Here is a 20,149-nt window from a genome sequence, read left to right as displayed (position 1 = left end):
GGTAGAGGGGCCAGATAATTTACACAAGGCCACACAGGAAGTAATGGAGCCTGAGTTGAGTGGGGGAGGGGAGTTGTGCGACTCTGGAGCCCACACTCTCCTCCTCACCGTGAAGACACATACTCCTGGGTGCTGGAAAGGAGTGGCCATGTCAGGAGCCTTGGCTGCTGACTCTGTGGGGCCACAGGTGAACGAGCCCGGGACTGTCCACAGAATGGACACCGTGGCTTCCCTGTTCCCACAGTTGCCAGGGTAATGATGCTAACTTTGAGTCCCACGAAGAGCCCGTCTTCAGGATCCCTGTCCCTCTCACATGCATATTCCTATTGGCTGAAAATGCTTCCAGTAAACCCCCTTCACCCTCTAGTGAATTACACATTGATCCCATGTTCCTAACCGCACTCTGGAATTCCTCTGGGCAGTTGTATGAGCCACTTATTCCAGCCAATTTCCATCTCCCCCTTCCCCCTAATGACTTGTGTGGAAAGGTTCACCCTTCTAACCTGCCCCTTCATGTAGCACCTCTGATCTTACGCCACTGTGTGGAAGGAATCTGTTTGTTCCACCTTTGTACTAACCGTAATGCTGTACTTGTAGCTGACCTCACTGGCTGTGCTCCGGGTTGCCCTTGGGTCAGGGGATTAGGGATGGGACTCGGCTACTTGCAGTGGGGATCTGGAGGGGCCGTGTGGAAATGGACTCTGATTTTCTGGCACTAAATTTTTCGCTGTCACTTAGTAGGTCTAAATGGAACATTAGGATGGAGCTTAAGTTTCTATTTTGTTGCCAACAGACTTACAGGCATCTTCATGCTGACAACCGCGGCAAGCTGACTCCCCGCCATAAGAGGGTAAAAGAGCATGACCCCCTGGCATGGGATGCTGAGAGGCAAACAGTTGGGGCACGCTGTGAGGGGGGCAGCAGCAAGGGGATGCGGAGGACCACCTCCTCTCCCCTCGCTTTTTGCACCCTCTAGTCACTCAGCCAGAAATGTTGGGGCTGACAGTGTTGACCCATGCAGGTAGCACTCGCTGTAGAGCCGCCTTCCACCCAGCAGTTCAGATGGGATGCTGATCCTGGCCGTGTTACTGTGAAGGGCCATACCCTTCTTCAGTCACCTTTCCCATCCAAAGTCCCTACCCGTCCCCTCAAAATATGTGCCAGGGCTACAACTGCATCAGACTGTCTGTTACCTCTGTAGAGGGCGAAGGTCTAGTCAGTGAGCAGGTGGCATTTGCCAGTCTTCGCATCTGAAGGACAAATTCTCGGAGAATCCAGGCTCTCACCAGCATGGCAGTGGTCAAGTATGAAGGAAGTTGATGGCAAGATGAGCAAGCGTAACAAAAAGCTTCAGCTCATCTTTTCTGGAAGAGTAAGGAGAGAAATTCCGAACTGCAGCTGACCATCATGTGATGTGATGAAAGCAGAGGTAACCCAGTGAGGAAGCCTGCTTAGGTCTATGAAACCTGTTTTGTCGTCGGGCCTCTTAAAGAAGGCCTCAGAGTGAAGAATCCCACCCGTCCCTGGAGGTTCATCCTGCATCAGGCCCTGTTCTCAGTTTAACCTCCCCACACCTTGACTGCCTGAGAAGAGGAGTCAGGGGCCAAACAGTAAGTTAGGTTACTTCTCTGCTCCCTTACGGAGTGAATCAGATTGTCTTTCTGTGCCCTCTCACCAGCAGTAGCCAGGGTGTGTCCTTCAGAAACCAGGAGTCAAGGGACGCGGGCTGCCTTTCTTCACAGGCAGCGTTTCCCTCACAAAGAACTGTAAGCCTTGTTCACTGAGCAGGGACGTGCCCTAGGTTTGGGGTGATTCATCTTGAGTGATGATTTTTGAGAAAGCAGTGCCTCAAAGAAAGGACGTCTGTGGCCTGCAAGGGGAGGTTGGCAGGGAGACACCGTCTGAAGCCCAGGGCTGCTGTCCCCAAGGACAGGTGAAATTTAGAGCTCCGGAGGTGATAAGAGTTGCAGGGACCGTTCGTTCCCCGCGAGCTCGTTGCTGGATTCTTCGGTGGAGGCATCCAGGTCAGATGCGTCTGAGCTGCGTGCTGGATGATCTTGCCCCCAGTCTTGGCTTCTCCACTCATACTCCTGCTTGTGCACTCGCCTCCCGGCTCCGCTCCACCTCGCGCTCAGCCATCCCGTCCCTCCCTCCAGCATCCTCTTGGTTGGACCCCCAGTGGAAGGTACCATTCCCTAGCAGTCTTACTGGTCCTCTGGGTGACCTGTGGGGCCAGCTGCACCCAGCACTGTGCTGAGGGCCAGGAAGCCTGCTGAGACCCTCCAGCACACTCCACCGGGGCACCAGATACCTGCCAATGCGCCCGTTGGTCCTACCAAGAGTCACTGAATCAGGGCTAGGATGTCTCTTGTCGTTACCTGGACATTCTCCTTCGCCGCTTCGGAGGAAGCGTTCACCGCTCCTAGGAGCTGTTAAGCACTTGCTCTGGTGACTGCAGAATTCCTGCTTCCACGGGTGCCCTGCTGAGGGATTCCCGACTCCCGTCTGCTATGCTTTCTGCGTGTAGCTCGCAGAGGACTCGACGCTTTGATTTGAGTCTTTTGTTCCAATCATTGCTTGGGGTTCACTCAATTCCTTGGTAAGCAGAGCTTTGCGAAACAGTAGCAACAACAGAAGGCTTCCATGCAGAAACAGCAAGCTTGCTCTTGATTTGCTGTCGCTGCCTCCTGTTGTTTGTACAGCTCACGGGGTGATGGGGGTGGGTGGCAGAATCTCTTTTCTTCAGGAAGTTAGGCCAGAGAGGAGCTCCCTGCACGGCACAGAGAGCACGCATGAGACCACCTGTGCCTGCAGTGCCTCCTGGCTGGTAGCATTCCCACTTGGGGGCAGATAGAGCCAGAACCCCAAGGAGGAGAGGACGGGGCTGTCACAGGCATCTCCCAGACCGTATTCCAGAGCACGCTTTGTAAAACGGAAGCTGAGCTGAGCCACCTGTGCTTCCGGGTGCAGTATGTGTTCACAGAAGGCCTACTAGAGTAAGAGCGCCCAAGTCTGCCACATTTCCTCCTGTTTGGACCAGGGACTTGTAACGTTTCCTTTGATGTGATGTTTCTCCACCTTGTATCTTATAGCCAGAGCCTGAACCTTCACGTCGATTTTTTGTCGACCAGTGGCGGCTTTCCCTTAGCCTTCGCTCCTCCAGCCGCCCCGCCTCTCCCTCCTCTGACTCCCTCCGACAGGTAGCATGATCTGGGCCTTGGCAAAGTCGCATTCTCTCTCAGCCTCTGCTCACTTCACTTTTGCCAGTGTCAACTGCCCAGGGAGATTTTGCACATCTTAACTTGGGCTTGTGGCCTGCAGGAAGCGTATTGCCTCTGTGTGTGTGTGTGCATATGCGTGTGCATGTTTGGCTTGTGGGTGAGGCCTGTGGGCAGACAGTGAGGTTAAAGACACTGGTACCTTTCACTAGGTTCTGTTTAATTCATCAGTTCTGTCAAAGTAAACCCGCTCTGATGTATTTAAACTATATCGACTATAGATCCACATTTTTTCAGCCATTGACTTCTTTAAACTCCACATGTCTTCATGATGATAGTGCGTCACACATGGTGAACCACATTATAATTAAATCTCTTAAATGGAGTGCAATTAAACCCCTCGATGTGTAATCATTTGAGGAATAAACCCTTCTTTTCCTGCGGAGGCACTAAACCGTTTTAGAAGCATTTATGCAAATTGCAGGTTCTTACTGCCCTTGCTACTGACATGCTTCTTGTTGTTGATCAAGTAACGGGCAACACCACACATGTGTGTGGAAGTGTGTGCATGTGTGTGGTGTGCACTAGGATGGGCCTCGCGATTGCCACATTTCAGCTTCTTTTGAAGGGTGGAGAGAAGGCAACCACCTGCTCTTCATGCCAGAAACAACCTACAACTGGAGTTTCACCAGTCTTGGGAATGCTTGTCAATGTTACCACGTGGCTGAGAACTGAATGTGACCAGTGCCTTTGCACACACAGCAACTTCAGGCTGTAACCGCTTGCTGGGGTGGTTCTGGTTGGAGAGAAGTGAGAACCCAGGACATGGCTTGGTGTCTTGGCCTCAGTTAGACATCCGATTCCACTTTCGCTGTCTGCTGCAGAATGCAAGAAATGCAGCTCTCCGTTCCCTCGTTGTCAGCTGTCAGCTGCTCAGCTCTGCCTGGCATCTGCCTGTTCTAAGCCAAAGCTTCTCTAATGTGAAGAAGGTTTAGATCTAAGAACTACTTGTTTTCTTGGCCATTAATAGAACCTCAGAAGGCAGTGAACAGTGGCATCAGTCTTGGAGATCATGTGTCTGAGTTGAGAATGGTAACTGACTCCTCAGTGTCACCTAAGCCAAGCTTAGAGTTAGAGCCCCTCAACCTTGGCCATGGACCTCCTGCTCTGTATGCTTCCTCAGAGAAGCATCATGGCCTGGACGTGACAGCCAGCAGGGCTTTTGCCTGTGTTCCCAGGGACAGGCTGCAACGCTGGGCTGTCTGGGAGGCCAAACCAAGATAGGAGCAGGATGGCTCGCAGTGAAAGCTTGGTGGTTTTCTCCTGTTATTTCTTCAGTGTTGCCAAAGAGAGGATAAAGTTGGTGGGATTTTTTGTTCCTCTTATCCTCCCAGAATTGAAGCATATTCTGGCTGGGCAGTTTGTCTGCTTCACTGCAGCTTGCGACGTGATGGCCAGATCAGTCTCTGAAAGGCTTTGACTTCCAGAGTGCAGTTAAACAGCCATTAAATGTCAGTGGGAGAGTAGCTGAGAAGAATTCTAGTAAAGCATGGACATGTTTGCTGCTTGTGACAGAAATGATGGGTCAGGTATTCATAAAGAGAAAGATTATCACATGTAATACCAGAGCTGTGGACGTCTCTTAGCCCAGCAGAGAGTCGCCCTTTGTACGAGGAATTAGCTTGCCAGACCTTCTCCTCCGTGCTGATCCAGTGGTCTCTCTGTGTGAGAATTACCCCTCCTGAATTCTTATTGGTAATTTGAGTGACTGAGATCCAGGGCCTTCTCACTCTGTTCTGTTTGCCTGCATCCTGTCTTCTTAGTTCCCCAACTGAATGCTCCCCGAAAATGTGAAAGATAATGATACCCCCAACAGAAGACAAATTCTCCTGCAGCTGTCACTCCTACCCATGTTGACATCTGTGTGTGGACACTGACACGGTGTTTGGTTTCAGCACTCAGTTTCCCTGCTTGTGGGCACTGTGTTGGCATGGTTTGTGGCTGCACTTTGTGTTCATTTTATACCTTTCAAAACATTTTGTTTCTGTCTTTAATTAATGTATTTTTCCCCTTCGATCTGGTCATTGTGTAATCTCCAATCAATAGAAGTATATAAAGATGTACACGGGCGGAGTGAGCTCATTGGCTGAGCAGATAGCCAATCAGCTTCAAAGGAAAGAGCAGCCCAAAACCCTTCTAGACAAGAAGGAACTGGTAAGAGATGTATCAAAGACGCTGCCTAGCTGGATGTAACGTAGCCATGGGAAATAAACACGATCTGTTCTAGGAAGCTTGGTAGCTTATACAGCCAATGTATGCCATGAAGTAATGGTAATGTTTATACTAATGTTGTCTGAATTTTGATAACTGAATTTCTAGGACTGCAATAGTTGTTCAGGATGCTATGTTCTATCTCCAAATCTCTTCATCTAGGACTACACTCACACACAAATACACATAGAACCAGGTGAACACTGAGAATACAAGGGATTTTCAAGAGAGTTGCTGGAAAGCATAGATGAAAACTGCACGCATTTCAAAACTGTTTTGCATTTGAGTGGACTTTGAGCCTACCCGTTGATGCCTGCCTCCCACTCAGAGACTCTGGGTTCAATTCCTAGCTCTGTCTCCTGAGTCTAGCTTCCTGCTGATAATGGAGGCCCAGTAATGGCTCAAGAAATTGAGCTCCTTGTGACCCATGAAGGAGACCTTGAGCTCCCTGCTTCTCACTCCAGCCCTGGCTGTTGCTGCCATTTGGCCGTGAACCCGCAAATGGAAGTTTCTTTTGCTCCTCGGACTCTTTGCTTAAATAAATAAGTTAAAAACATGGGTTTTTTGCACCAAAATAAGCTTATCTTTTAATTCCATTTTCCATGAACTTTTGAAGTACTCTTGTACGTATATTGATGCTATGCTTAAAACAAAACTACGGCAAAGAGTTTGGTTTGATGATTAGGAAATTTTACAAAATTGATTCGTTTGTCACAAACAAACTGATACGGGATTCCTTGTGAACGTCAAGGTCGGTATTGCCTCCGAATCCAGTCGGGCCAAGGGTTTTTCAGAAAGCACAGACGGAACAGCTACCGCAGTAGTGCTGTCATTCGTTGCAAAGCTCACAGCCGTGTAGTGCTCCTAGACTTTCACCCACAGAGAGGGTGGTGCGCCTCTAGCAGGAGCATCCAGGTGAGGAACACCCCCAGAGCAGCCCTGCTTCCTCCCTCACCCTCTGCTTGCCTCCCGCAGGGCTCCATGAAGAAGGAGTTCCCCCAGAACATAGGAGGCAGTGACACGTGTTATTTCTGCCACAAGCGGGTCTACGTCATGGAGAGGCTGAGCGCCGAGGGCAAGTTCTTCCACCGGAGCTGCTTCAAATGCGAGTACTGTGCCACCACCCTGCGCCTCTCTGCCTATGCCTACGACATTGAAGACGGTGAGTCTGCCTGCAGCTCTACCCACACTTAGAAGCCAAGCTCAGACATCCAAGAACCTTGAAGCTCCTCGCGGTGGTTTCCTAAGCGCGTTTTCATCCCCAACTACCCTGCCTCTTCCTGTCCATCTCCATCTCTTCATTTCCTCACGTCACCAGCCTGTCTCATGGCATTGCTGAGTAATGAGAATGCCATCTCCCTGGCTTCACTCACTTGCTTTCCCACGTCGCAGGAGGGACTTGGGATGAAAGGTATCCAGTAAGGACAGGTCTTCCCAGAAGCAGAGTCACAGGCCCAAGGAAGTCACATGTGTTGCCTGAGGTTGATGGCAGGTTCTAACCAGATGCCAGGGGTCTGGGTTCTAGCTTTCACCTGTTGGAAACGGCTGAAATGTGCTCACTGTTTCCTCTTTGCTCACTCTGGCATCGCCATCTTGTCACCGCTGACCTAATGGATTGACGGTTTGTTACATGAAGCCTAAATCTTGTTATGACGTTCAAGACCTAGCTTTTTGCAAAATTTGCTGTTGCAAAGAAAGGTCTTAACAGGGTAGAAGGTGGGTAATGAGGCAGACGGGCAAGAGAGCCTGAAAGATGTCGGCAGGCAGGCTGTGACGGCATTGGTTAAAGAGTGGGTGCTTACCTCACTGGATTTTTTTTGTGGCTTGAGTTAATGTAATGCAATTAAGATAGTATGTCGAACGTGGTATGCGGAAGGTGAAACTTAGCTCCTTGTTCCCATCCTAAAGGGGAGCTGCAGTAGGTACCTGATCCTTCCTGTGCCATTCCTACAAGATGCTGAAGTAAACGGATGGGAGGCCATCTTACCAATAAGTAATGGAGAAATCTAGGTTATATAGGAAAGGAAAATCAAGCCTCATGCAAGCTTCAAGTCCCTTATCCTGATAGGTGATTTCTTCACTATGGGGGCAGTTTTTTTAAAAGATTTTTTTTTTAATTGAAAAGTCAGATTTACAGAGAGAGGAGAGACAGAAAGATCTTTTGTCTGCTGGTTCACTCCTCAAGTGGCCACAACAGCTGCTGCTGAGCCGATCTGAAGCCAGGAACTTCTTCTGGGTCTCCCACAAGGGTGCAGGGTCCCAAGGTTTTGGGCCATCCTCGCCTGCTTTCCCAGGCCACAAGCAGGGAGCTGGATGGAAAGTGGAGCAGCCAGGATATGAACAGCACCCATATGGGATCCAGGCGCATACAAGGCGAGGACTTTAGCCACTAGGCTACCATGCTGGGCCCCACTATGAGGCAATTATATGATGATGTTATGTAGGAGAGGGACATTGTATGAACAGGACATAGTACAGTTTCCAGGCCCTCCTAACAGCGATTAAACTGTCTATTAAGGAAGCAAGAAAGGAGCCTAAAGTGGTGAATGGATAGACTAACCCTTATCAGAATGGTCCTCTCACTATATTAATGGGGAAAGAATTAAGACTGGTTAGATAAGGGAGCTAACTTTATTTGAAAGTAGTTACAGAGAGAGGGAAACACGAGAGAGAGTGAGAGAAAGAAATCTTCTGTCTCCTGGTTCACTTCTCATTTGGCCATAATGGCCATGGCTAGGCCAGGGCAAAGCCAGGATTCAAGAGCTTCATCCAGGCCTCCCACGTGAGTGCAGGAGTGCTACGCCACAACTCCCCACGCCTTACACCAAATAAAATTTCATCATCAGCTTAGTCCCTCCACAAAAGTCCCCTCATCTGTCAGAGGACAGGTGGAGGAGAGAAAAAAAAAAATTGTTTCTCAGAGGCGCCGAAATTTAGGCTATGCTTTATCTAGGTTATAGTCATTCAGAAATCTACCTGAAGAAAAGAAAAGGCATAGATAAGACATACATAGCTCAGGAGAAAGGTAGCCATCCAGGCATTGCCGTGGGCCCTTTAACATATATCACGTCATTTTGTCCTCACCTTAACCTTGTAGGGCGGCCATCCTGATTATGATTTACAAATCAGGAAACAGTTCAGAGACAGTGATATAGCTAGTACCTGCTGGTTTGTGCTGAATGATCTCTGCCAACCATTCCAGGCTCCGATTCTGAACTTAGTGATGCTAGTCCACTGTCAGGTCCAAGCTGTTAAAAGTGAGATTCGCGTACTTGAAAGAGAAGTCCACATTTTGCCCAAGTTGCTGCTTAATCCTCACTCCATTGCTTGTGAAGGATGCAGTCTGCCCCCTATCAGAACTGCTCTTGTCCCGCCAAACACAGACTCATTGTTGGTTGCCACCAACTCTGAAGACCAAGACTCAGTCAGCGCGTTAGGTCTGTCCCTGTCCACATGAGGAGCGAACGCTGGGTCCTGCAGATGGGCCTGCGGAGAACTGTTCTCAGGGGGCAGGAGCCTTGGCACAGTCTGCTGCTCCGTTTCTGTCTCTGTTGCTGCCACCCAGGCTGGTCTCTCAGTCTTAGCCCAGGCCCCTGGTCTCCCTGCCTCCACACTGCCCTATAGTGTATTTCCACAAGAGTTGTAAGACCTCACAGATTCCTTGCCGTCTGTCTTCCCACCCACTGCAGCCTCTTGCCGGTGTAGAAAGCTTAGCCCATCCACCCGAGTCCTTGTGATCCTTTCCTGCTGGTCTCTTCCATGCCATGAACATCAGAAAGCCATTAGCACCTTGGGGACTCTGCACTGCTGTCTCCTGCCCCATAGTGCACTTGCCCCATTCTTCATGGGGTGGGTTTCTAGTCCCCCACATTGCCACACCATCCCTTGTTCGGAGAGCCAATCTCAGGCCACATAATACAAAGCAGCCTCTCTCCTGTGGCCATGCAGCCTCTTGAATTGTGCAGAGCCCTCATTGCTGCCTGGTACTCACTCATATGTCAACTGCTCCATCCAAAGAGTACACTGTCTACTTGACCAGAGGGCTCCCAGTGTCCAGCAATGGCACTTGGCATCTGTTGGATGAAAGAACGAATGGCCCAGTTCACCTCACTCTTGCCCTGTAGCCATCTGTTTAGTCCAAATCTCTTTTCCAGTCATGGCCTCTAATTATGCAAATTCTTCATTCGAGACCATCTAGAAAGCAGTCACTTGACTGCGTCACCCGTAATCTGTACTTAATTCATAACATTAGCCTGGCTGGATTTCCGAATTGAGGCAGACATCCTGCTATAGTTGCTAGAAGTGCGTTCTCCGAGCATCCTCCTAGTTCTGATCTTGTCTCTGCTATTTAGTGACTAGAATACTTGGTGTAGCTCGCCTAGCCACCGTGCCTTGGCTGGAAAAGATGGATAATAGTTGTAACTACCTTTCTTGCTTGTTTGAAGATTAACTGAGTTGAAATATACGGAGAAGTTAAAACAGTGTCTGGCATATGGTAAACATTACATCATTCACCTAGAAAAGTGATAAGCGGAGATCAGTGTGGCATCATATGGATGCCAGTTCGTGTTCCTGCTGCTCTACGTCCAGCCCAGCTCCCTGCTGATGTACCTGGGAGAAGCAGTGGAAGATGACTCAAGTCTTAAGACCTTGAACCCAAGTGGGCAATCTGGAGGCTCCAGGCTCCTAGCTTCAATCTGGCCCAGCCCTAGTGGTTGCAGGTGGCCATTTGGGCACCAGCAGATGGAAGATCCCTCTCTCTCTCTCTCTCTCTCTCTCTTCTCCTCTTATCAATAAATAAGTAAAATTTTTTAAAAATGCCAACTGTGTCATCAGGTTGAGTTTGGGAAGGGCTATGAGGAGTTACATTAATTGCACGGCTGCCACACCTGCTGTGTGTCTTCCTTTGGATTATCAACCTGTCAGCCGGGTAGTGTGTTCTTTGTATTGGCGGGAACGTCATTCAGGAGACTAGGTCGTTCACATGACCAGTGAGGGGCTGAGACAGGAGGAACTGAGACCTGACCTTAGTGTTGGTGTCCTTTGCGCTGTGTTGTAATGCCTTATAAGAGAAGACAATTCTCCAAAATTTTCCCGAAAATTAACGTTTGTTAAGGCTTGTCGGACTTGCTTCTGAAGCTTATACCTCTTCATTCATTTAGGATGTCAGGTCAAGGTTGTATTTTAAGATCCAGAACTCTACTGCAGTAAGAAAAAGCAAATTAACGTGAGAAAAAAAAAAAAATAGAACGAATGGGAGCAGCAGTGACATTATAGTCTAGTACTCCAATAAACAAGATTCTTGGCTGCCAGTAATGGAGACCCAAGTCAGACTGAAGATGAAGCATTTAGCTTAATGTCTCCCTCCCTGTGCTGCCTCTGTCCTTCATCAGCCGTATCAGTCACCCAGAGCGGCTCTACTGGGCCTGACTTGAGTCACAAGGCAGGGTCCCCAGCACTGTACACCCGGGCACTGAGGGACAGGAAGGAGGCACGCAATGGAGCAGCCTGGTCAAACATCCACTCTGCAGTGCCTGGCGCCAGCCACGGGCTGCTGCTCCCTGCAATGGTCCTCTGGGGCAGGAAGGGCTGTTTCTTCCTAGATGAGATCTAAAACAGCCCCCCAGTATGATTGAAATGCTGATACACTTTGCCTTTTCCTATTGATCGGTGGCCCAAATTCATCAAAGCAGACTGGCTTATTACACATAACCAAAGGAAATTATAGCCAAACTGAAATGTGTGTGTGTGTGTGTGTGTGTACTGTGGCTCAGCTTCCCTTGCAGTGAACGCGAGGCTCCTGCTCCTGCCGGCTGTCCTCAAAAAAGGATCACTGCCCGAGTGTCAGTCTTCAGTAAGGACTTCTCTCTGGGGAAAGCGTGGCATGCGTGGCGACTGTTGTGTGAAATTCCACAGACTGCAGACTTCTGGTTGAGTCATCAGTGTGTGGTGGGGGGTTGCAGATAGAAGAGAAGCGAGTCAGCTCCTTTGAAGGAAAAGAGTCTAAGTCTCCGGAGCAGAAGGAAGTTGCCATCTCTTCTTCGTGGCCTTTGACTTGTAGGTCCCGCCATTCGCGCTGTGCAATCGGGAAAGCGCGTTGGTCTAAGTCGCGGGCCGCGAACGTGGCAGATGAAATGGGACTGTGCCTGCCTGTCGCAGCAGCTTGCGAGAATGCGCCAAAGCGTTAGCTCTTTAAGCGAGGAGAAGGATGAATCAGGACAAAGAAGCGACCCTCGGGGGTGATGATTGCGACACCAGCGGCATAAGAAGAGCCAGAGCGAGTCTTTTTCAACCACACTCCTTGTGGGACACAGAAGGACCCAGTAAACGCATACAGACATGGCTGAAAGTTCAAGGAACAGCATTTAACTCCAGCGATGCCACAGCGCACTCTGTCTCCTACTGTTGCTTTCTGTTCCTTTGCGCTCTTGGTTTTGCAGGACCTGTCATTCTGTCTTGTTTCTAATGCTGATCCTCACCCAATGAGGGATCACACTCTGTCATTGGGCCAGCACTGGCTGGGGGACAGTGGAGAAGGAGCGTCTGCAGCTCTGGAGAGGGGAGCAGTGGCAGTGGTCCCGTCGGGGTTAATGCCCCTCACCGCCCCACCTCTTGCAGCCCTCACGCCTCCACCCTGCACTTGCATTCATTCTTGGTTTCCCCCCCCCAGAAATGCTGTTCCCTGCTTTTCATGTGATCACGTCTTTGTTCTTCACACACTGCCACTTTGTCTGCTGGCCCTGCCATGCAAGCCTCACATCTCCACTCTGGGCACTGATTGGTGGTGACTCAAAGGCCTTCACACACCCAGAGGAAAGGCAAAGGAGAGAGGAGGGCCCAACTCAGAGTTTACGGGGAGGAACTGGCCTCACTGGACGGGAATGCTGGCCTGGGGAAGGCTGGGATGTGCTTAGAGGAGAGGGAGAGGGATGTGCTAAGACTGGGGAGTCAAATTCACAGTCAAGTTAACTCACTCCGCTTTCCCTTGCTCCTTGCTGCCTGCAGGTAAATTCTACTGTAAACCACACTACTGTTACCGACTGTCTGGCTACGCACAACGGAAGAGACCAGCGGTGGCTCCTCTGTCTGCAAAGGTACTGGTCATCTGTTGTGTAAGTGGGGCACAGGTGGTGGGCACCAGGATGTGGCCAAGCAGGGACCCACAAGGGCCTGGGGCAAGGATGCGATCCCCTTTAGGGAGGAGCTAGCCTCCCAGGAGGGGCCTCAAGAAAGTGGCGTACTCTCCAGCACCTGGGTCGGTTTGGGAACTCGTGCAGACCTACGCTCTGCTCACCCCTAAGGTGGACATATGCCTTTGTTACTAAGCACCTCCCAGAGGAAAGGACTCCTGCTACTGAGAACAAACTTCCGCTTGCCTCTTCTTATAACCAGGGCCGTTCAGGAGGAGGCAGGGTAACACAAGGAGGGGTCCTGCCCTGTCTCCTCTTGGCCCACCTCCTCCCAACCTTGGGCGTCTTGAGGTCAGAAGGAGTAAGAGCTAAGCCTTGCTCTCCACTCTGGAAAGGAACTTGACCCAAAGCTATTCCTCCTGCCAGGCCTTCATTCCCTTGTTGCTTGGAAGACTTATCCACAACCTTTTTCTCTTTTTTTTTAATTACGTGTCGATTTGAGAAACAGAGTGACAGAGTAAGCTCCTATCTGCTGCTTCGCTCAGCAAATGTTGGAGCTGGAAGCGTGGTCCAGGTCTTCCACATGGGGTGGCAGCAATGGGGTTACTTGAACCATCACCGCTACCTGCCCCCAGGAAGCTGGACTCAAACCCAGGCACTCCGTGCCCTCCAGTGAATGACATGAGTGTCTTCAGCCAGTGTTAAACAGCTGTCCTCTCCCTTTTTAAAATGGGAGCAGCCCCTTCTTCTCTCTCTCCTCACTGCATGGATCTCACCTGCTGAGGGTGCGGGCTCAGTCATGCTTCCTGGAGAGGCTTCTGTTGTCTGCATAGGCCTTCTGGGAACAGTATGCTTGGGTGACTTTCATGTGCAAGTTGTCCTCGTTTTCTTAAAGACTTTGGGAGGTGTCTGGGTTGCCTGGTGAGATCAGCAGCGACAACCCAGCAGATTGCATCGTAGTTGTGCTTTGAGTGCATTAGAGACTCATTCTCCTTTTCATTGTGGATTTTCATAGGAGGCCAAAGGACCCCTGCAGGATGGCCCCACTGCAGATACAAACGGACGGGCCAGCACCACCACCAGCTCGGCTGAGAGAACCCCAGGTAGCCTCACTTCCTTGTTCGGCTGGGTGGCGCGTCACTCTCTCGGCCTCTGTGACAAGGCCAAGGGGGTGAGCCAGCACTTCCAAAGCAACATTTCTTCACTCGGGCATCAGGTGACCCAGAACCCCCTGGACTCCTTTTTCATGTGCCAACTGCTTGCGTTCGGGGTGCCCTTTCTCTATGGCCTGTCTGAGGTGCTGGTGCAGATCAGGGGGGAGTTCCACTGGCAGTCTGTGAGCCAGTAAGGCACCCCTAGGGGCAGTGTCGCCCGAGCTGTGGGGTTTGCTTACTCTGAATTTCAAAGCATTGCTCCTACGCCATCCTGCATCCCTCAGGAGACTCACTGGGGTGTTTGGTCCAGATCCTGTGTAACAGGCTGCCGTGCTCAGTGTCCCAGCTGGGAATCCCTTCCTGGATGTTCCTGTGTAGGGCCCCTCTCTCAGAGCATTGCTTTGTGATCCTAAGGCTCTGTGGTCTGGATTTGTGTTCACCTGAGCTTGAAATTCTTGCATTCCATTTGCTGTTTACATATCTGGAGAAGCAATCACTGCCCTTCCGTTTGACCTGTAACCATTGTAGGGCATGTCTGATCTGGACACTTCAGTGCACTTGGACTTCCCATGAGGATCAATCTAGTTTGCCCCATTTTAACAAGGACTTCCTGTGTCAGCAGATGGGTGACACTATGTCTACCTCTGAAAACGTGCTCTGGTCAGCAAGGGGCAGGACAGGGAGGGCTTGTGGGCACAGGGCCAGTTGTGAGACTTATATATATTGCTTTTTTTCTTAAAACTGCCCTTCCCAGCCCTTTATAAAATTAGCCTCTGAGATACGTCCACAGTTCCACAGACTGCTTGACAGTCCTAATTGCCCTAAGACAACACTGGATTGTTCCCAGCCCTGTGAACACTGTGTATGTGGGAGAGGAAGACAGCAGGGCCATGCTTCTGATACGCCGTGTATTTCTTCTCACTCCAAGCAAATATGTCCCAAGTAGCCTGTCTTAAGCACATAGAAGCATGCACCCACGGAGGAGTTAGTGTGGCATTTCTGTGTTGGGAAAGAGGAAGAAGTGTCCACTTGGCCTTCCAATGAGAGACTTCATTGGTGCCATGTTATCAGCCACTCGGCCTGGGAGTGGGAGAGGTGCCCAGAGGCTGGGTGAGCACCCCAGGTGCAGTGACGGGCAGCTGAGACTCAGGCAGCCCAGCTGGGTTTGGTGGACTCGGCCTCTGTGTGCATATGCCGTTATTTCTCAGAGGAAGTTTGCTCTATGCTCTGCTGGTGGGACCAACGTTTTACAGCCACGTGCAAGCCATGACTTTTAAACTCTGCACAGCCTTCACGCCCTCTGTCATCTGTCTTCCTACAGGATGCACCAACCTTTGTAGTTTATTCTCAGAGCCTTGGAGGAGAGAACAGGAATTGCTGGTTAAAATAATAATAACCCACGAGATCTAAGCAAAGACGGGGGGGTTGACACCATAGTGTGTGTGTATGTGTGGTCAGGTGAGAGCGCCAACAGGTAGATTTCCCAAGGAGACTGGATATTCAGTAAAGCAGCTCTAAGAAATTGAACTAGACTTTGGGTATCATTTCAAACATTCCTTAACAACAGTTAAACACCAAGTTCATATTATCCCTGAACAACCTGAGTCTGCTCACTGATTCAGGTTGCCATTATTACTGTCAAATCAAAGGAGAGTGGAATTCAGATTTTGAGATGCTCTAGAGAATTAAGTACTCAAGGAGAAGCAAGGAGAGAACATGAGAATTGGCAGCATGGCTAAAGAACCAACCCCCGCCCCCCCCCCCCCCCGAGAAAGAGCCCAAGTCTGGAGGATGTGTCAGTCCCCATAGCTCTTGCTTCTGAGCCAGAACATGACTTGCCTCTTACAGCACCCTGAGGTGCCCCAGCTGACCCCTCCAGTGGAAGGCCGGGGAGGAGTCAGTGGTATCTTCTCCTGGAACTTTAAACTTTCACAAATGACAGCTCCAAGCCCTGCACCTGCTACGGAGCACTGGCACTTTCCCTGGAAGCTAACTTTTGCCAGGCTCTGCAGAAAAGGAGTAGACTTGAGTGGCGTTATATTACTGATACGAGATATTTTCTTTTCTCTCCCTTGATAGAGATTCCCTTCTACAAACACCAAACCAAAGCTTTGATTAGTTTAGAATTTCTTTTTTTTTTTTTTTCTCAAGGAGCTCAGGTGTTAGGGTGACAGAATGTGTCAGGAGAACACTCATTAACCCAGATGTGCGTTGCACTCGACACCAGGAAAGGCTGGGAATGACAAGTGTGACTGTGTTTGTCACCAGACCCTCCTGAACCCACGTGCCCCAGGAGGTAGGACTGGGAAAGCCATGACAGCAGTCAGCACTTCACCGTGTCTGCCTGTGTCCTGCGCCACCTCTTCAGTTTTGTGGCATTTCTGTCTTTTCCCTCACTTTCCTTTCCCCTCCTTATGCCAAAATTACTGTCTTTTCCCACCTCACTCCCCCCCCCCCCACAAAAAAAAGAAAAGAAAGAAAAATAAAAGCAAGAATCCATTTATAACTCACAAAGGACCCACATTAGACCTGCTCTTCCTGGTGACCTAATCTCTTGTTGTAACTGCTGTCTAACTTAGTGTTTGCAAGACATTGTTTGCCGTATCTTTGCTTGTAATATGCTTTTACTAGAGAAGCCCTCTTTTCTGCTGTCAACCCTTGAAGTGTTTTATTTCCAGGCTTCTTACTCTTCCTGCCATTTATTAGTGGCCCTGGCACAGTCTCTCTTCCCTGGCCTCATGGTACCTGCCCTGATGTTAGAAAAGGTTTGAACTACAACAGACAGGAAAAAGAAAAAGAAAAAAAAAAAAAAGAACGAAACAACCAGCTGGGAGGAATTTCCCATAGATGTGAGACCCTCACTGCAGGGTTTAGGGGGTTCCTTCTTTTCAGAGGAACCCCTTTTTATCACGCGTAGGAAATAATCCAGCGCATAGCCTAGAGTGTGTGGGTGTCACAGGAAAGAATGAAGAGCTTGTCTCCTGAAGAGTTCATCATCTGGGAACGTTTACGATACAGGCAACAGAAATGGGCAGGAAAAACATGTTAGTCATTTGTTGTCTTCAGAAAACTCACCTAAAAGGCTGCAAAATTACACATGACCCAAGTGGCCTGCTCCCCTTCCCAGAAACACCTTGCATGCTATTAGGTTCTATAGTTAACGATCCCAAATGGGCCATTAAGGAAATGTATACATTTCCCACACCAGCTTGAAGAACAGCCAAGCTGTCCAGGGAACTGTAGTCAACCCTGGGTTTTTGCCCGAAGTTAGGAGATCTTCCTGCTTCGCAAGTTCACCTTCCTTCTAGGTATTTCTGGAAAACCTTTTAGTAGAACAGAGAGAATTCTATAGCCCTTCTTACGGCGTTGTAGTCAATGCTGATTGTAAATATTCTATAAACAATCTGGGTAGATGTTTATTTATACACTGGACCTTACGTGGTGACAGCAGAGCTGTTTCTTGGCAGCTTGGACACTGGGCCCCAGGCCCCTGTCCTACCTCAGTGTTCTAGTCAGGATCGAAAGGGCGCGAGGTCGGCCCAGCATCACCTGTGCAGGTGGCCACCTGTAGAGCTGAGTCTCTCTGAAGATGAGCAGAGCATACCCCACTGTGAAAACAGTTCGAGAACAAACCGGAGGTCTGTGGCTGGGGCGACCCCAGAACCAGATGCTGCCCCCCATGCCTCTGGCTCTTGAGTTCCTCTCTGCGTTCCACCAGCTTTGTATTTCAACTTTGTTCTGTCTTTTGGCGTCTATGATGTCCCTGGCAATTCTCTACAGGACAGTAGAACATTCTCACGCCCTCCGGAAAGGGCCCACCATGGCCTTGAAGGTATGCCCAGTGAGTTAAGGGATTCGCTTTCTTCCTGGGCCACTCAGCTTGAGGGGAGCAAGAGCAGGGAAAGGCAGCACGCCAGGTCACACAGCAACAATGCAGAGAAGCCAGAGCGAGGGAGGACTAGCTGTGCCAAGGAACACGTCACCTGTCCGTTCTGGCCTTCCCTGAAGCTTTTCTTTCTGCCCTTGTTTTTATCCTGTGCCTTTGTTTCTGGTGTGTTTGTGAGTTTTTATTTAATCGTGTAACATTGTTTTTATCGTTACTGTGAAACCAAGGTGTTGTGCTTTTAAGTTGTTGTTTTTTTTTTCTTTAAGAAATGTTCCATTCTTATTTAAGAGAATAAATTCCAAACAATATTCAGGTTTCTGAGTTTTTCTTTCCCTTCCCTTTTTCCTGACTGGAGGGTGGCAAGGGGAGGCTCAGGCAGCTCTTGGGAGCGAGCCAGAGAGTGGTTAACCCTGAGGATGCCCGCTCCCGGGCTGCAGTCTGTGGAGCGTGCACAGGTGCAGTGGGGGCCCTGCTGCTCATCCCTAATATGTAGCTTGCTGTTAACTGAAGGGTCCCATCAGGACCTGGCATGGGGCAAGGTGTTTTGATTCCCAGCAGTGGCACATATAAAAGAGCACCCACGTAGCACAAGTCAGCCAGCTGGCAGGCAGGACCTATGGGCTAGAAAGGCCTAGGGCTAGAGATTGTACACCAAGCCTGTGTCTACAGCAGGTGCGTGGAGCCAGGCCGGGCTTGTTTCTAACTATAGCAGGCCACCAAGGGCAGCTGGGGCCAGTTAGGTGGCTCAGGCACAGCGGTGCCCTCAGGCAGTGGCCTTCCCCTTGGTGATGTTGCAGATTCTGTGCTTCCCAACATTCTCCCATGCCATCTTTACTGGGACCAGCTAGGCCAACCAGTTGTTTCTGGCCACTCTGAAGCCCGAAGAGATAAGGTGTATGAATAGCAACAGTTGCCTTCTCTCACACTGCTGACTTGGCGAGTGTGCTGACCACAGTGGCCACAGACCCAGCTGCAGTGCCAAGGCAGTCCTTGATGGGTAGAGAACCCAGCACCAACACTGCCCCTGCTGGGCTCTGAGAAACTGAGTGCTCTGAAAGTGACGATGCCTACTGGCCTGTTCCCTCAGAAGCAGACCCCGGACGGTAACCTGAGATGCTGGGCCTCCCGGCTCCTGGGCATTCTCAAGATCCATGAGGCCCCTGTTGGGAAAGGTCTGCTCCCATACCCGGCTCACCGCTGTGCCCTGACAGGCAACTGCTTCGTATTAGCTATCAGAGTGTTGCTGGTGCCAAAGTTAGCCCGTGGGAGCGTCTGCGTGGCCTGTCAGCCTGTTCGTGTCCTTCCTCTCCCGCGTCAGTCTGTGTGGTCTGCAGAAAGCTGATAAAGAAGTGCAGTGAGGAGATGAAATGAATTGACGAATCATCTTTGATAAGAATGCAGACATACATGTTTGCGGTTTTCAAATTGTAAACCTTCGCGGCCTTGCCAGCTGCCAGCAGTAAGGGTGGTGAGCCTCCATGACCTGACAGGTGGCAACAGCTGTGGTTCTGTGCCTACCATTGGGAAGACCCCAGAAAATTCCCTTTGGGACTCAGTTTCTTTCTGAAACGAAACCCATTCCTTCTCTACCTTCTCTTAAGTTCCGTAGCCATTTCCCTAATTCAGACACTCTCTGGGTAGAATGGTGTAGCAGGTGAGGAAAATGGGCCACCCTTTCATGTGAAAAAAACAGAGCAAGGTGATGTTCCAGGTCCCACAGATGTCCCTCCCGAGGTAGAGCAGGAGACAGGTGCTTCGGTGGGAACTGTCTCTGTAATGGTCCAGCAGAGGTTTCAGGAAGCACCCAATTCCAGTCCCTTCCACGAAGCTCTAAAACTCAGGACTCCAGAACCAGCCTTGCACCTCACAGCCAGCCAAATCTCCGCAAGTGCCAACAGGTCTCTTAGTCATCATGAGTGAGGAGGAGGGAGTCGCATTGGCACCCGTGCTAGGTTGAAGTCATGGGCCTGCTGAGTTCCTGTCTACATCACTGCCCAGAATCTTCGCCTGTGTGTGTTGGCTGCATACGCCTCTGTCTTTACAATCGCTCCTTGTCCCCACACCGCTTAACGTCCTGGGAGAGGCTTCTCCACAGAAATACCTTCCCCTGGCCTGGAAAGGGAGGAGGGCCTGCAGGCAAATGCAATTCTCAATTACTTCCGGGTTTCACCAGTCACGTAAACAGCACCATCTCCCTTTTACTTCCTGCAAGCCAATTTCTACAACGCTCTGCATAAACAGCTATGAACGTTTTCTGGATATTTCTGAGGTGCTTTAAAGGGTCTTCAAGAAGGACAGTGGGCAGGAAGTTGAATCACTGTCAACATCCACACCCTCATTCGAACCACTCAAGCACAAGCTTGCTGTGTCTGTCCTTTTTCTCACAAGTCTACAGTGATGTAGACCTGTAGTCTGAGTGCTCTCCGTAGGTGAAATAGACTCATGGCCCTTGTCACCATAAAAGGGGAACATTTGCAATATTCTTCAGTA

The 20,149-nt window shown here is 50.1% G+C and overlaps 1 protein-coding gene across 3 annotated transcripts in view; it reads left to right on the top strand.

The window, feature by feature from the left end:
* MICAL3 (microtubule associated monooxygenase, calponin and LIM domain containing 3) overlaps nucleotides 1-20,149 on the top strand; it is a 188,192-nt gene that overhangs the window by 114,051 nt on the left and 53,992 nt on the right. For 2 of the 3 annotated variants that reach the window (XM_058656151.1, XM_058656150.1), the window contains 6 exons: nucleotides 794-850; nucleotides 3,093-3,200; nucleotides 5,325-5,432; nucleotides 6,465-6,651; nucleotides 12,495-12,583; nucleotides 13,635-14,086. In XM_058656151.1, the coding sequence (XP_058512134.1) occupies nucleotides 794-850; nucleotides 3,093-3,200; nucleotides 5,325-5,432; nucleotides 6,465-6,651; nucleotides 12,495-12,583; nucleotides 13,635-13,967 (882 nt within the window). In that variant the 3' untranslated portion in view covers nucleotides 13,968-14,086. Of the gene's footprint in view, nucleotides 1-793; nucleotides 851-3,092; nucleotides 3,201-5,324; nucleotides 5,433-6,464; nucleotides 6,652-12,494; nucleotides 12,584-13,634; nucleotides 14,087-20,149 lie in introns of those variants that run through there. The other variant, XM_058656153.1, reaches the window with a different exon arrangement.

This window comes from Ochotona princeps, chromosome 27 (assembly GCF_030435755.1).
Source record: "Ochotona princeps isolate mOchPri1 chromosome 27, mOchPri1.hap1, whole genome shotgun sequence".
Classification (NCBI taxonomy): domain Eukaryota; kingdom Metazoa; phylum Chordata; class Mammalia; order Lagomorpha; family Ochotonidae; genus Ochotona; species Ochotona princeps.
This window is presented reverse-complemented; position numbering and strand designations above follow the sequence as displayed.